Source organism: Schistocerca americana, chromosome 4 (genome assembly GCF_021461395.2).
Source record: "Schistocerca americana isolate TAMUIC-IGC-003095 chromosome 4, iqSchAmer2.1, whole genome shotgun sequence".
In the NCBI taxonomy this organism is placed as follows: Eukaryota; Metazoa; Arthropoda; class Insecta; order Orthoptera; family Acrididae; genus Schistocerca; species Schistocerca americana.
In genome coordinates this window covers 733,089,482-733,106,862 of record NC_060122.1, presented here as the reverse complement: position 1 = coordinate 733,106,862, position 17,381 = coordinate 733,089,482, and the positions used below count along the sequence as shown (strand labels likewise).

General features: G+C 41.9%; 1 protein-coding gene across 1 annotated transcript in view; it reads right to left on the bottom strand.

The window, feature by feature from the left end:
- Positions 1–683: 683 nt before the first annotated feature.
- Positions 684–17,381, bottom strand: part of LOC124613750 (ADP/ATP translocase 1-like) — a 38,608-nt gene continuing 21,910 nt past the window's right edge. Inside the window, exon 4 of the mRNA XM_047142466.1 lies at positions 684–956. Coding sequence (XP_046998422.1) covers positions 684–956 — 273 coding nt within the window. The remainder of the gene's footprint in view (positions 957–17,381) is intronic.

The window sequence follows — 17,381 nt, the reverse complement described above, 5'->3', positions numbered from 1 at the left end:
TATCTGCAAGTGTTTTGTCACAAAACATAAGTGTATCTCTTTCCTCTTATTTCAATGTTGGATGATTGTAAACTAATTTTACAACCTGCCTAGCTATAGGCTTTATGTAGACACTACCTAATATGATTGAAAATGGTCGAGAAGTTTTCTGTCATTTTAATACTGAGATTTCTGTTTACATTGGTTGTTGTATATGAAATTATTTCATTAGTGTTGTGATATTTGACTCCTTTCACAATTTAAAAACTAAATCTTTACAATTGTTATTATGTCCCAGTGGGTTTCTGAACTTCCTTAGCACTCAAGTATTAGAAAAACGATTTAGAAGAGGTACGAAGGTAGAAACCACTTGGAAAGTTTCCGGCTTTATTACTTCAGAAATTAAAAGTTGGTACTCTGTATACTGTACACATTCGGTGTTTTACCACCGAAAAAACTGCAACATGATGGGTGAAAGACATATGCGTTCAGCGTCGGTCCTGGCACTTGTTTACACATGAAGCAATAAGGTAAACTATGCACAACTAGAAATAAACATAAACTTGTATAAAAAGAAGATGAATGGATGAATTTCTGTTCTCATAACTCCGTCGCTCAGACCCAAGTGTTGATGCTACTGGGTCGTTCGCCGTAGCTCTGATATACCGGGACTGTGCTCGTGGTCTCTTCATTTTTTCGTGGCGTCAAGAGGGCACGCGTCTGCTAAGGTTTCCGTAAGAACGTTTCTTGAATTCATCATACAGTACAATGGTTATGGCACCCCCAATGCCCCGTAGGACGTTGGGAAGTGCACCTCTGAAGAAAGCGCGGGCTCCCTCCAATCTGTAGACCTTAGCCCAACATTGGAGAGCGTTCTTGTACATGACGTCGCTGCCCTTCCGTCCAGATTGCATCATCATCCGACGGCGTACCGTGTCGAAAGGGTGCGACATTGCGGTAGCAAGCGACATTACTCCCTGTAACGAATGGATTCCATTTAGCTTTGAAGCAGTTACTGAGGTTAATTTACCACTCATATACAGAATATGTAAGTACAATACATCTACATCCACATCTAATTTCTCCATATCACTGCAAAATGAATAGCAGAGGGTAATTTGCGACATGCTATGTAGTAAGGATTCCATCAGAGTCATTCATGGACGAAGCGTGAGAGGTGTGGCTGCTTATTTTCCATTGTGTCGACTGTGATTGGTCTAATTATGTACTCATGGTCATCATGCATTCGATTTGCAGAAGGATAGCAACAGCCGCCATTCATCCCTGAAAAATAGTTCTAGGAATTTTAAACCAGATTTCCGCTCTGTTTCGAGTTTTGATATTTTGCAGTCTTTCTGTTATACTCTCGTGCCAAAAGAACCTGTGATCATTCGTGTTGCCCTCCTTTGCATACGTTCGATATTCTGTTATTCCAACATCACGTAGACTTCTCACACTTCAGATATATTCCAGTACAGGCTGTCCTACTTTTTCTTTTATAAACTCCCACGATTTACAACAAATAGTCTTCCGTAGAGTCCTGCCAAGAAGTAGTTGTGACTCGTCCGTTGTATAGCAGAAACTCACTAATTTGTTTTCGATTTACCACAAGAGGTGTTCGATAAGTAATGCAACACACTTTTTTTCTGAAAGCTGATTGGTTTTATTCAGCATTCCATTACACCATATTATTCACACTCTTCTGGCTACAAAACCCTACTTTTCAAAATAACCTCTTTTCAACGTGACTGTCGTACGCCACCATGCATGGCAGCATGGGCCAATGTACTGGTCGATTTGGAGCCAACATCTTGCTGCGTTAATAACCTCCCCATCATTCACGTACTACTTCCCGCAGAGTGCATCTTTCATTGGGCCAAACAGAAGCAAGCCGGCTGTAGTGTGGATGAGGACGAATAGTCCAGTGAAGTTTAGTGAGCTCCTCTTGGGTGCGCAGACTTGTGTGAACATGCTGAGGTCGTTTTTTCAATTTTCTGATGGTGGCACAATACACTTCCGAATTGATTGTTGCACCATGAGGGAGGACATCAAACAGAATAACCCGTTCAGATTCCCAGAAGACCGTCACCATGACTTTATCGGCTGATGGTGCAGCTTTTAACTTCTTGTGGGTATTAGAGAGATTAGGGGTGGTGTGGCGCCACTCCATGCATTGCCGTTTTATTTCCGATTCGAGGTGATGAACCACTGTTCGGCAAAAAATTGTCACTCCCAGCCTCGTAAGGCGCAAGCAATTCCGAACAGACAGTCCTTCTTTGCTCTTTATGGGCTTATGTTAGGCAGCGAGGAACCAACCTCTGAGTACCCATACTACTGGACGAGTTCGTCAGCACTACCAACAGAAACTTACAGCATAGCAGTGAAGTGTTTGATTGTGATCCGTAGATAACCGAGTGTCTGATTGTGATCGGTCAATAATCTCGAAAGAGTGTGTCTGCACGGTCCAACATTGAAGGAATCATAGTTGTGTGCGGCCGGTCGGCACGCGGGTGATCGGACAGATTTGCAACGGAATGATGACAGACGCCTCGCCCAACGACTCAACGTGCTTTTGTTCACTGCCAGCTCTCCGTAGACATTCTGCAAGAACCGATGAATAAATGAGTTGCTCTGGTTTTCCGCCAAATGACAGTTCTTTGCTTGGATCGCATCTTTGTTGCAGATGCCAATTTGAAGGCTATGTATGGTATCGCCACCTACAAGAAAGTCATGAAACTATAGGGACTGAAGGAGGAATATTGCGCCATGACACTAACGGAGAAAAAAATGTGTTACGTTACTCATCGAACGTCCCTCGTACATTTTTCTTTTCCTTTTTTTCGTTTTGTGAAGTACATAGCCTTACATTTCCCTACATTACGAGAGTGTTGTCAGTTTTACACTGTTCTGATATTTGGTCAACATGTAACTGGACATTTCTACAAATTCTGTTATATAACGTTTTGCCATAAACCGGTTCAACAGAGAAAGGTCTGAGGTTACGACCAGTAATATACACTAAATACATGGCGTGTAACGCCGACAGTAATAATACTGCTAAAATTTCCAGCGGTGCACCTTACATTAGTTTTGTGTCTTTGAGTGGTTCTCTCTTCAAGATAAGTTGCTGTATTTGTGATGTTTAAGCCAACCTGCATAAAATCTCTGAACGTAAGTGCTCTCTCCGTGGCTACGTGCTTCAGAAGCTCTCTAGCCGCCAGTCCGCATAAGACGAATTGAACAAAGGCCCAGTTTTTAGTCAGCCGGGAGGTTTGCTGCGAATTCTAGGCGTGGCGTTCTGTTGCCAGTTAATTTGTAATAAGTTAATTTCCATTGTTTCATGGAAGAACTTATACAAATATCTGGCAAACAGAGAATAAGACAGAAGAGAAAGGGGGACAGAAATGCTAGTCTCTATACAAAATGGTGTGAAACTGAGCTGAACTACATGAAATATGAAGCACTGAAGAAGATTAAAAGCGAGTAGTAAACAACAAAGGGAAGGCAGCAAGATAGAAGGAACATACGGGGTGATTGAGCTGCCCCTGCCTACGATCCTTATGCAATCCCCAATGCTTTCTAAAACAAAGCGCGAAATTTTCATATTCTCTTGCTTGCTATGCAGAAACTATTAATACTACAGAAAAAATTAACAAGACCTTTTTGTAAGAAATTTGATGTAGTTAAATTTTGTAACGGGATACGTATTTTCTGGACGCCACGGTTTTCGAGTTATTAAAAAAACGTTTGTAGGTCACTTTTGTACGTTTTTATTGAATTATTGGAATACTACAGCCCCTAGCGAAAACATATCCTAGTACAAAATTTCCTACTAAAAGGTCCTGTTCATTTTTTTCTGTAGGACTAGTAGTTTGCACATAGCGACAAAAGAATATGAAAATCTCACGCGACCTAAGTCGAAACAAGGTTCCTGGATTAGATAATATTCCCTCGGAATTTCTGAGATCCTTGAGAAAGTCAGTCATGACAAAACTACTCCATCTCGTATTCAAGATGTGTTGAGAGAGACGAAATACCCTCAGACGTAAAAAGGATGTAATAATTCTAGTTCCAAGGAAAGGACGTGCTGACAGGTGTTAATATTAATAAACATCGGTTAAATACGCCGTGGACGTAAAATATTGCCACGAATAATTCACAGCACAAAGTGAAGACAGAGAGAAGCCGACGTCAGGGAAAGCAGGTTGGATTCGGGAGAATTGCAGGAACATGCGATGTAATACTGACCCTACGATTTATCTTAAAATACAGGTTGAAGAAAAGCAAACCTGTATTTATAGTATTTATAGAGCATTGTTGACTGAAACACATTCTCTGTAATTCTAAAGGTATAGGGGATGAAATAAGACAGCGAAAGGTTATTTACTATTTTTTATAGGAACTAGACTATAATTATAAGTCGAAGGATATTAAAGAGAAGCAGTAGTTAAGAAGGGAGTCAAGACAGGGTAGTAACCTATCCCTGTTGTCAGGTGTCACACATTCTTTACATCAAGCAAACTGTGAAAGAAGCTAAGGAAAAATTGGAAAGAGAGATTTAAAATTCAAGGAGAAGAAATTAAACTTCTGTGTTTTGTCAGTACCACCGTAATTCTTTTTGAGACAGCAAATAACTTGAAGATTATTTAAATGGGATGGATAGTGTCTTGAAAAGTGATTGTTAGCTATAATATGATCCCCAATGAAATTAAAACAAAGGTAATGGAATAACATCGCAATCTGTCGGGCGATGCTGTAGGAATTAGATTAGCAAATAGGATCCTAAAAGAAGTAAATATGCTGACGGTCCCCCAGTCTAAACCGACTCACACATACACACACGCACACACACACACACACACACACACACACACACACACACACACACACAAAGAGCAGCGCTGTTGTGTAGTTGTTAACAACTGAACTAAATTTGCAAGCAGCTTTATAACACGTTCAATTATGGAACTGGTTTATGAACAAAATGTGGCAGGGAAACTGAGTACTTCGCATTCATCTTCGTTCGTCTAGAGGAGAATGGTGAAATAGGTTTTCCATTGGTTTGGTGGCATGATTTCATCACACATGCGTTGGAAGTCCTCTGTTGACTGTGGTATGGGGAGTTTTGCTGTTAACGATTGCAGGTAGATAACACTCTAAGTCACACACGGAACACGCAATTGCGTAAGAGACGAACGTAGGTTATACCACATAACTGATACAGCCTGAGAGAGGAACGGGAACAAAATGGTTAAATTTGCGATAAATGACCTGCCACAACAACTCCCTCTCTCTAGAATGCATCAATAGTCAAACAATAAATCATACCTTTTTACAACCTGTCTCAACCAATTACGCCATCTGCTTCCTGTCATCCTTTAACGCAGATTCATGTAAATTTGGAGGCAGTTATAAAACTGAAGACTCGGTTTATGTCTAAAATGTGGCAGGGAAATGGAGTACTTCGCATCCATCTTTGTTCGTCTAGAGGAGGATGGTGAAATAGGTTTCCCACTGGTTTGGTGGACATGATTCATCAGACATGCATTGAAAGTCTTCTGCTGACTCTGAGATGTGGAGATTTGCTGTTAACGATTGCATGTAGGTAGAACTATATACTGCACACAGAACACACAATTGTATACGAGTCGAATACCACACAGCTGATACAGTCCAAGAGAACAACGGGAAGAAAATGGTTAAATTTGTGATAAATGACCTGCCACAACATCTCCCACTCTCTAGAATGCATTATCACTCTACCATTAAAGCATACCTCGTTACAACCTCTCTCAACCAATTACTCTATCTGCTTTCTATCATCCTTTAACGCAGATTCCTGTAAATTTAGAGGCAGATGGTTCTCTTTATTAGGAATGCATCCAACACAGCAGTCAGCTATTATCTCGTAGACATACAGCAGAATGATGTTAAAAACCATGCAGCAACTGTTCTGTAAGGTATTTGTTAGCTGACACCACATAGTTGTGATTGGTAGAGAGTACATAGAGGCACATTGTAAATTCTGTTTCTTAGAGTTTAAAACACTTAAACAGTCTTGCACAGGACCAAACACACGATTCGTTCGGTAGGTGTATACTGTAGTCCCCAAGCTGGTAACACAGTGCTCTTTAGCTAAGGAGTATGAAAAGATTGTCATAGTCATATGTCCGGATACTTTATTAAAATCTATTAGGTAGTGCTGACAACTTTAGGGTTACACCTGGGTTTGTGTTCCAACATATATAAATTTACTAGCTGCTGTACACGACTTCGCTCAGGAAGCTGATATGAGACTGTGTGGTAGTTGGAATAAAAGGACAAACTTGAAAGTATAAGAGCTAAAAAAAATTTATTGGAAACATATTCTAACTACTTACAATAATTGTTTATAAACAACATTTTTCATTTTGTTATCCTGGGTAGACTATATAAGTACAGATTTTTCGAATTTCCTGCGTGAGAGAAAGCTAGGTATTGTCGACTATGAGAGAAACAGGGAGTCTTTGACGTCGATGCCGCAACATTTTAAAGTTTGTCCTTGCACTTCGTTAATTGTAAAACTGTAGGCTAATTTGATTGGAAATTGCAGTTTTTTGAATTGGTATGGCAGTTCAGTAGAGATCATTGGAAGTCTGGAGATAAATAGTGTGTGTCCTTCGTACTTTCAAGTCATAGGTTCGGTTTCGATGAAGTTATTTGATAGCTGTTTGACGATCATCTTTGTTCCATTACATAGTTTTAGTGGGTTGGGATTTCTGAGTCGGAGATCCAATTTTGAGTCGAAGGCAGTGTAATGCAATTCCTGGAACTTGCAAAGAGTGAAGAAATTCTGTAGGGAAGTTTATACATCGTGTCGAACGATTTGTATATTCTCACTTCACCGCGAATATTCTTTTGGATATTAAAGTTGATATCGTCGACAATATTATTTTTAGTTTCAAAAATTGCCCTTTCAAATAGCCAATCCGAATTGGTATTATTGTGAACAATGCTTGGATAAATTTGATCGATGACTTCGTTTTCAGTAGTGGTTATGTTGCAGAAATTACTGTTGAGTTTAATGAGACCGGTCATTTGGTCAGTAGGACATGTGCCTTCACCTATTTGTAAAAGTTGTTGAGCAAAATATGCTGTTGTTTCGTCTTTCGATAGTTCAAGTCTTATACTTTTTGTTTTTCTCAGTATTTGTCTGTGTGGCCAGAGATGTGATTTTTATAAGTGTGCATTGATCTCGTCTGCTGGTGTTGACGTGGGGATAACTGGAAGTGTTTGTCGAAAATCCCTTGAGATTATGAATTCCGCTCCTCCCGTTACTTCAGAGTTTCCTCGCAAGTCTTGTAATGTTCTGTCCAAGGCTTTGAATGATTTTTCATGTGCCATTCTGCATTCGCCCCAGAAGATAATTTTAGCTTGTTATAGAAGTTCACCCCATCCAGATGCTCTGGAGACTTTATGTACCGGAAATTGTTCTTTGGCTATATTCAACGGTAGTTGTAGGCCGGAATGGGCAGTTCGTCCTCCTTCCATAAAAGCATCTTTTCTTGGTGCTTGTATCTCAAGTTGTGGTAAGGTCTGATTGTTTATTGCTGCACATTTATCTTCTAGGTGAATGAGTGTTTCATTGGAGACATCGTAGTTGAATTCGATGGTCAGGTCTGGATGAGCTTTTCGGGCTTCGTACTGTATGTCATCACTTGTACCCTCTTTGAAGGAGTCCCATAGCTATTTTGAATTCGGTGGGTTATATGTTGTTAGAATTGTGGAGAATAAAGTCTCTCATTTGTTCAACTGAGGCTGTGAGTTACGCTTCTTGTAGTGTTAATTCCTACCGGTTGTCGTTTTCCAGTAGTCCTAGGCGTTGGTACGCTTCTCTGTACGTCTGACGTAGGTAATAGTCAACAGTCTTGAGATCTGTGAAACTTGTTGGTCCCCGTATTCCGAGTAGCAACATCCAGAGATAAAAACATTCAGCATTGTTCGGATGTGCGGTGTATACTCTGCCTAGTGGGCTGGTTTTCATGATTCCTGGATCATCTTCTACTGGAATTCCTTGTTTTCGTCGTCGAAAGATTTTTCTTGTTGTGCTCCACGTATAATAGATAGAGATGTCGACATATAGTAATGTTTTCGCGAATGGATCCATTTGGCACAGTTGGTAAAAAGATGTTACTATTGTGTTATGTGATGGTGGTTCGCTCGAAATTTTACTGAAGGCATCTTTTGTGAAGTAAAGTCTCGGTTCGTTTTCCAAATGTAGTGCTAAATGTTGCACAGTTGGTCCATATTCCCATATGGGAGAACCGAAATCTTCCCATTTGGTACATGAGTGTGCTCCCTGCCGCCGTTGGATAAGCAGCTGAGCAGCAAGTCGTATACTCCTAGCTCACTCGTTTGTTACATAGTTTAATTCTTAATTTCTTTGCGTGTTTTTGGTACTTGCATTGTTTAATTCATAAATTTCGGGCGAATTATAGTATTTGAGGGTGTAGCATCGCGTTTTAGTACCTGAATAGTGTAAATTCGCGTAGTCTCCTTCCGCCGCCGAGCAGTGTCAGCAGTGCGCAAGTAGCAGCATTACTGCATTTACTAGGCAATCTTGTATTTTAATAACCGTTTAAATTTTGTTGATTTGTTTGCGCTCTCTGTAGATTAGTTCAGACGTTCTTTGCAAAACAGTTTTTAGCATGGATAGGGACTGCAACTGCTGTGTTCGGATGCAGGCTGAGTTGGCATCCCTTCGCTCCCAGCTTCAGGCAGTGTTGGCTTCGGTCACACAGCTTGAGGCTGTTGCCAATGGGCATCACTGTGGGGGTCCTGATGGGGGTTTGTCGGGGACGGCCAGCTCGTCCCACGCATCCCCTGATCGGACTACGACTGTGGTTGCCCGGGATACTGCCCGCATTGAGGCTGATCCCTCACCTGTGGTAGAGTGGGAGGTCGTCTCAAGGTGTGGCAGGGGGCGAAAGACATTCCGGGGGGCTGAACGGAAAGCCTCTCCAGTTTGCCTGACGAACCGGTTTCAGGCTCTGTCTCAGGCTGATACTGATCTTCGGCCTGACATGGCTGCTTGTCCTGTTCCAGAGGTTGCCCCTCAGTCTGCAAGATCCGGGCGGTCGCAGAGGGTGGGCTTACTGGTAGTTGGGAGCTCCAACGTCAGGCGCGTAATGGGGCCCCTTAGGGAAATGGCAGCAAGAGAGGGGAAGAAAACCAATGTGCACTCCGTGTGCATACCGGGGAGAGTCATTCCTGATGTGGAAAGGGTCCTTCCGGATGCAATGAAGGGTACAGGGTGCACCCATCTGCAGGTGGTCGCTCATGTCGGCACCAGTGATGTGTGTCGCTATGGATCGGAGGAAATACTCTCTGGCTTCCGGCGGCTATCTGATTTGGTGAAGACTGCCAGTCTCGCTAGCGGGATGAAAGCAGAGCTCACCATCGTCGACAGGACTGACTGCGGACCTTTGGTACAGAGCCGAGTGGAGGGTCTGAATCAGAGGCTGAGACGGTTCTGCGACCGTGTGGGCTGCAGATTCCTCGACTTGCGCCATAGGGTGGTGGGGTTTCGGGTTCCGCTGGATAGGTCAGGAGTCCACTACACGCAACAAGCGGCTACACGGGTAGCAGGGGTTGTGTGGCGTGGGCTGGGCGGTTTTTTAGGTTAGATGGCCTTGGGCAAGTACAGAAAGGGCAACAGCCTCAACGGGTGCGGGGCAAAGTCAGGACATGCGGGGACCAAGCAGCAATCGGTATTGTAATTGTCAACTGTCGAAGCTGCGTTGGTAAAGTACCAGAACTTCAAGCGCTGATAGAAAGCACCGAAGCTGAAATCGTTATAGTCACAGAAAGCTGGCTTAAGCCAGAGATAAATTCTGCCGAAATTTTACAAAGGTACAGACGGTGTTTAGAAAGGATAGATTGCATGCAACCGGTGGTGGAGTGTTCGTCGCTGTTAGTAGTAGTTTATCCTGTAGTGAAGTAGAAGTGGATAGTTCCTGTGAATTATTATGGGTGGAGCTTACACTCAACAACCGAACTAGGTTAATAATTGGCTCCTTTTACCGACCTCCCGACTCAGCAGCATTAGTGGCAGAACAACTGAGAGAAAATTTGGAATACATTTCACATAAATTTTCTCAGCATGTTATAGTCTTAGGTGGAGATTTCAATTTACCAGATAAAGACTGGGACACTCAGATGTTTAGGACGGGTGGTAGGGACAGAGCATCGAGTGACATTATACTGGGTGCACTATCCGAAAATTACCTCGAGCAATTAAACAGAGAACCGACTCGTGGAGATAACATCTTGGACCTACTGATAACAAACAGACCCGAACTTTTCGACTCTGTATGTACAGAACAGGGAATCAGTGATCATAAGGCCGTCGCAGCATCCCTGAATATGGAAGTTAATAGGAATATAAAAAAAGGGAGGAAGGTTTGTCTGTTTAGCAAGAGTAATAGAAGGCAGATTTCAGACTACCTAACAGATCAAAACGAAAATTTCTGTTCCGACACTGACAATGTTGAGTGTTTATGGAAAAAGTTCAAGGCAATCGTAAAATGCGTTTTAGACAGGTACGTGCCGAGTAAAACTGTGAGGGACGGGAAAACCCACCGTGGTACAACAACAAAGTTAGGAAACTACTGCGAAAGCAAAGAGAGCTCCACTCCAAGTTTAAACCCAGCCAAAACCTCTCAGACAAACAGAAGCTAAACGATGTCAAAGTTAGCGTAAGGAGGGCTATGCGTGAAGCGTTCAGTGAATTCGAAAGTAAAAGTCTATGTACCGACTTGACAGAAAATCCTAGGAAGTTCTGGTCTTACGTTAAATCAGTAAGTGGCTCGAAACAGCATATCCAGACACTACGGGATGATGATGGCATTGAAACAGAGGATGACACGCGTAAAGCTGAAATACTAAACAACTTTTTCCAAAGCTGTTTCACAGAGGAAGACCGCACTGCAGTTCCTTCTCTAAATCCTCGCACAAACGAAAAAATGGCTGACATCGAAATAAGTGACCAAGGAATAGAAAAGCAACTGGAATCACTCAATAGAGGAAAGTCCACTGGACCTGACGGGATACCAATTCGATTCTACACAGAGTACGCGAAAGAACTTGCCCCCCTTCTAACAGCCGTGTACCGCAAGTATCTAGAGGAACGGAGGGTTCCAAATGATTGGAAAAGAGCACAGATAGTCCCAGTCTTCAAGAAGGGTCGTCGAGCAGATGCGCAAAACTATAGACCTATATCTCTGACGTCGATCTGTTGTAGAATTTTATAACATGTTTTTTGCTCGAGTATCATGTCGTTTTTGGAAACCCAGAATCTACTATGTAGGAATCAACATGGATTCCGGAAGCAGCGATCGTGTGAGACCCAACTCGCTTTATTTGTTCATGAGACCCAGAAAATATTAGATACAGGCTCCCAGGTAGATGCTATTTTTCTTGACTTCCGGAAGGCGTTCGATACAGTTCCGCACTGTCGCCTGATAAACAAAGTAAGAGCCTACGGAATATCAGACCAGCTGTGTGGCTGGATTGAAGAGTTTTTAGCAAACAGAACACAGCATGTTGTTATCAATGGAGAGACGTCTACAGACGTTAAAGTAACCTCTGGCGTGCCACAGGGGAGTGTTATGGGACCATTGCTTTTCACAATATATATAAATGACCTAGTAGCTAGTGTCGGAAGTTCCATGCGGCTTTTCGCGGATGATGCTGTAGTATACAGAGAAGTTGAAGCATTAGAAAATTGTAGCGAAATGCAGGAAGATCTGCAGCGGATAGGCACTTGGTGCAGGGAGTGGCAACTGACCCTCAACATAGACAAATGTAATGTATTGCGAATATATAGAAAGAAGGATCCTTTATTGTATGATTATATGATAGCGGAACAAACACTGGTAGCAGTTACTTCTGTAAAATATCTGGGAGTATGCGTGCGGAACGATTTGAAGTGGAATGATCATATAAAATTAATTGTTGGTAAGGCGGGTACCAGGTTGAGATTCATTGGGAGAGTGCTTAGAAAATGTAGTCCATCAACAAAGGAGGTGGCTTACAAAACACTCGTTCGAACTATACGTGAGTATTGCTCATCAATGTGGGATCCGTACCAGATCGGTCTGACGGAGGAGATAGAGAAGATCCAAAGAAGAGCGGCGCGTTTCGTCACAGGGTTATTTGGCAACCGTGATAGTGTTACGGAGATGTTTAATAAGCTCAAGTGGCAGACTCTGCAAGAGAGGCGCTCTGCATCGCGGTGTAGCTTGCTCGCCAGGTTTCGAGAGGGTGCGTTTCTGGATGAGGTATCGAATATATTGCTTCCCCCTACTTATACCTCCCGAGGAGATCACAAATGTAAAATTAGAGAGATTAGAGCGCGCACGGAGGCTTTCAGACAGTCGTTCTTCCCGCGAACCATACGCGACTGGAACAGGAAAGGGAGGTAATGACAGTGGCACGTAAAGTGCCCTCCGCCACACACCGTTGGGTGGCTTGCGGAGTATAAATGTAGATGTAGATGTAGATGAGTATCTCATCGTTTCTGTTTTGTTGTGCACTGTCTTTGACTATTTAAAATACTTCATGTCGCTGCCTTTGTTCACATACTTATAGACGTATGTGATAGATTTCGTTGAATTGCAGTATTCTACGTTTATGTGTGCTTGGAACATTTTGGAAAGTAGTGTGTTATGTGGTACTACCCACTGATTATCTATTTCCATTTCAATGCTGCCTCGTATTAGTATTTTTACTGTGAAGCCACCGTTCTTGGGTGGTTGTCTTCTGTATTTGGGATAGCAGACAACTCTGTTTTGTGCATCGTCCAAGTATGATTTTGGGTAATTTCTTTTTTTTTTTTTTTTTTTTTTTTTTTTTTTTTTTTTTTTTTTTTTTTTTTGTACATTTTCCGTCACTCATACATGGCGAAGAGGGTTTGATGGCCCGCATGATCCGTGATTCATGTTTTTCGCTACTATGTGGTACAGTTCCTGATCTTCGTATAGATTGGGAAATTCAGCTTGGATGATTCTGTCGATATCCATGGGATGAATTCTGTCGTGTAGCCATATGAGGTTGTATGAGTGAGCCAGTCCTCGTTTTTGCCATTCGATTGTGTACATCCAGCATCTAACGGCTCCAAAATCTTGTATTTTGTGTTGAATTCAATAAATTTCATTTGTTTTTGTCGGAAAATTCCGGTTATTATGTCGTGTCGATGCTTGGGGGCTTGTCCGTATCTTAGTTGTTCTTTGATTTCTGGCCGCGACGAGTTGATTGTGAATGTTATGAAGAGGTCAGGTCATCCATATTTTCTTATGTAGATCATGGCATCTTGAGAGTATTCGTGTATGTGTCTCGGACTTCCTATGTGTGATGAGGGTAAGATTAACATTGTTCCAATATCGTGAATGTCTCCGTCATTTATGATTGCTTGTCGAAGGTGCATGTATTCTTCCATGCGAAGTTTCTTCTGATTCAGTCTTGTGTAAAGCATCCGTTCCGCTTCTATTTTTGCATACATATCTACCAGGAATTGTTGGAATAAATGGCGAGTGTTGAGCATGTGATAATGCTTCATTGTCTCTGGTCATGAAGTGGTAAGCATAGAACTCCTCGGAAGTGACGTTTGTCTTTGTTTCTACGCCTGTTTCAGGTTGGCTTTGTTTCACATTAAAATGACATCCGTCGTCTCCGTGCAGAAATATTAATGGATATTTGAGGGCATCATAATATGAACGGTGTGTCTCTGCAGTACGTTGTAGTCTTGTTCTTCGTTGTACAATTATGTCACAGCTTGCGTTTTCATTGTCTACTATTATGATGGCGACTTCGTCTATCTGAGGCGCATTAAATCAACGTTCTCCATTCTCCATTGCTCGAATTATAGCCTTATAGTAATCAGAAATCATTCGGTCTTGTGCTGTTTTGAATATGTGAATCAGTTGATTGTGTTCGTGTAAGATCCTCTACATCTCTGACTACTTCTCGTCTCAATCCACTGATATCTGTGCATTGTTTATCGATTTATGTTTCTTCATTTCCGATGAAATATACTTGCAGACATTTTTAGTCTTCATTGGGTAGTGGCATTAATGACCCATGTTGTGATAGGTTTGTTCTTGGATGGAAAAAAACGTAAACGATTTCATCTCTGGTAGCACTGATCGCAGTGACACCGAAAGCAGTCATTTGGAAGCAGGTGTTGTTCGCTTTTATATTTTGAAGAAAGTGTTTTGACTCCGGAGTTTCCCCGGCCATGTAATGTAAAAATTCCTGCGGATGTGCTTCCAATGGTGGTAATCGATTTTTTGCACTCATGCTTCTGTACCGAATTTTTTCGCATTGCAAAATTGGCAGATTTTATCCATTGTTCTGATTATCACGTGTTTGTTACGTTCTTTCATTGGGTCGTAGAGGAATGCTTCATTTGTTAGATTGTACTGTTTATTCGTCCTAGTCCGCGCCTCTCGTAGGATAATACGTTATTTTCACGGCTGGCTTGAGTTCACAGTCTTTTATTATAAGATTGTTTCGCAATTCTTGATTCTTCATTTCACTGATTTTCGGTTTCTCTGCTTCTCTCCGTGCTCATTCTCGTTCTTTGGGAACTTAAATGTGCTTCGAGCTCTTCGTCTGTTTCGCTTTTTCGCTGTTCTTTTCGGTTTCGTCGTTTTGCTTGAGAACTGGCAAGACCCCCTCCTTTTTTACTTTTTGGCATTGTCTAAAATATAAATCAAATTAACTTTTTATCAACAAATACACTAAATACACGTACACACTTTATTACCGATTTATATTCAGTCACTGTATCACTTTGACTACTTACACTTCACTATTTGTTTTTTATTCACTCACTGCACTACTTTGTCGTTTCCACCCTTCGTCACTGATAAGAAACTGACGTTCGAAACCACGACGGGTCTTCCTTTATATTCCCCCATCATTGGGTAGCCCCACCATTCTGGAATATTCCCTACTGTTACAGACTATTCCCGAAATTCCGGAACATCCCGGAGCACCGAGGAATATTCCAGAATATTTCGGAATGTTGTAGAATGCTTTCGATTACTCTAGAATGTTCTGGAATGTTCTCGAATACACTGGAATGCTCTAGAAACTTCAGTGCGAAACTTCCCAGCCCTTGTAGCTTCAATAGCACGCCCTTCAGGTAAAAATTGGAACCTTCTTCATGAATGGGGAATAGAGGGATACCATACTATATAACTCCCTTGATCGTACTGGCACTCGTTTCTGAGTTTTAGCGGCACTCACATTGTACATTTAACTTTTATAATATACAGCATTTTGATTACTCTACATTTGGTGGTCATCGACCTTAAACAATCTATTCCAGCCGCCATATCGCTGTACACGAAAAATTAATGTTTCCCTGGTTCCCAGTGCTTCCATTTCGACATTTTCTCCTATTCCTCTTGAAATCACATACTCGTTAGCATCTACAAGAATTTTCGTGCATAAAGCAGAAATGTAAGTATTCTCTCATTCTCCCTCAGTTTCCCCACATTTTGCGTATTTTCCTTCAATTTATACGTATTCTGCTTCTATTTTCGTAATTTTACCGATTTTGTCTCACTTATGGTAGTGTATTCTAAAATTGCATATATACGTGGTACAATTGTTAACACCTAACGCAACTGTTCTATTTTTCTATGTCTGTGTGTGTGTGTTGCGGGGGTGGGGGGTGGGGGGGGGGGGTGTCCCCATGGCACATGCTAGGTTCGGTATAGAGCTCATAGATGTGGATTCACCACACAGCCAGGCATAGGGTTCGAAAGTGGTGGATCCATCACATGTTACGGTCGGATTAGGGTTCGAAGATGTATCCACCATGCATTATGGCTGGGATAAGATTTGGAGCTCGATCCACTTTATGTTACGGCCTGGATATGGTTCAAAAGAGGATCCACCACGCATTATGAGCAGGACAGGGTTCGGAGGTCGCTCCACCACACATTACAGCCAGGATGGTGTTCGAAGGCTAATCCACCTGTGATATGGCCTGGCCAGGGCGGTGTCTGAAGCTGGATTCACTGGCGGTAGTTTTCTGAGTATGGGCTGGGGGGGGGGGGGGGGGGGGCGGCATGTGAAACCGTCACACACACACACACACACACACACACACACACACACACACATACATACAGAAAAATAGCGCTGTTGTTTAGGAGTTAACAATTGTACTACATTTGCAAGCAATTTAGAATACGTGGTCAGAAGTGAGATCATGATCACATGAGCACAAGTGATATACCGTAAAATAGGTAAAATTACGAAAATTGACGGAAAATTCGTATAAATTGAGGGGAAATACCCAAAATGTGAGGAGATTGAGGGAGAATGAGGGAGTACTTACATGTCTGCTTGGTGCAGGAAAATTCTTGTACATGGGAACGACTTTGTGACAGCAAGAGGAATACAAGAAAAGTTGACATGGAAGCACTGGGAACCAGGGAAACAGTAATTTTTCGTAGACAGGTATAAGACGTCTGGAATATATTGCTTAACTTGGGTGACCGCCAAATGTGGAGTAATAAATTTATATATGTCGGATCACACGCCCAGGTGTTACCCCAAAGTTATTGGCACCAACTTATAGATTTTTATTAAGTTTCTGGACATATGACTACGAAAAATTTTACGTTGTCCTTAGCTAAAGAGCATTGTGTAACCGGTTTGGGGATTGCAATATACAGCTACAGAATGGATCGCGTGTTTGACCCTGTGCAAGATTGTTTAGGTGTTTTAAACTCTAACAAACAGTATTTACAGTATCCGGACATGTGGCTCTGATAAACTTTACGTCCTCCTTAGTTAAAGAGCATTGTATGACCAGCTTGGAGACTACAATATACAACTACAGAATGAATCGTGTGTTTGACCATGTGCAAAACTGTCTAAGTATTTTAAACTCCAGCAAACAGAATTTACAATGTGTCTCTCTGTACACTCCACCAATCACAACCAAAAGGCGTCATCTAACAAATACCTTACAGAACAGTTGATGCGTGGTTTCTTTAACGTCATTCTGCTGTATGTCTACGAGGTAATAGCAATACAAACAAGCTGACTGCTCTGTTGGATACATTCCTAATAAAGAGAACCATCTGCCTCTAAATTTACATGAATCTGCGTTAAAGGATGATAGAAAGTAGATAAAGTAATTGGTTGAGAGGGGTTGTAACGAGGTATACTTTAATGGTAGACTGATGACGCATTCTAGAGAGAGGGAGATGTTGTGGTAGGTAATTTATCACAAATTTAACCACTTTCTTCCCGTTGTTCTCTTGGACTGTATCAGTTGTGTGGTATGACCTGCTTTCGACTGGTATACAATTGTGTGTTCTGTGTGCAATATAGAGTTC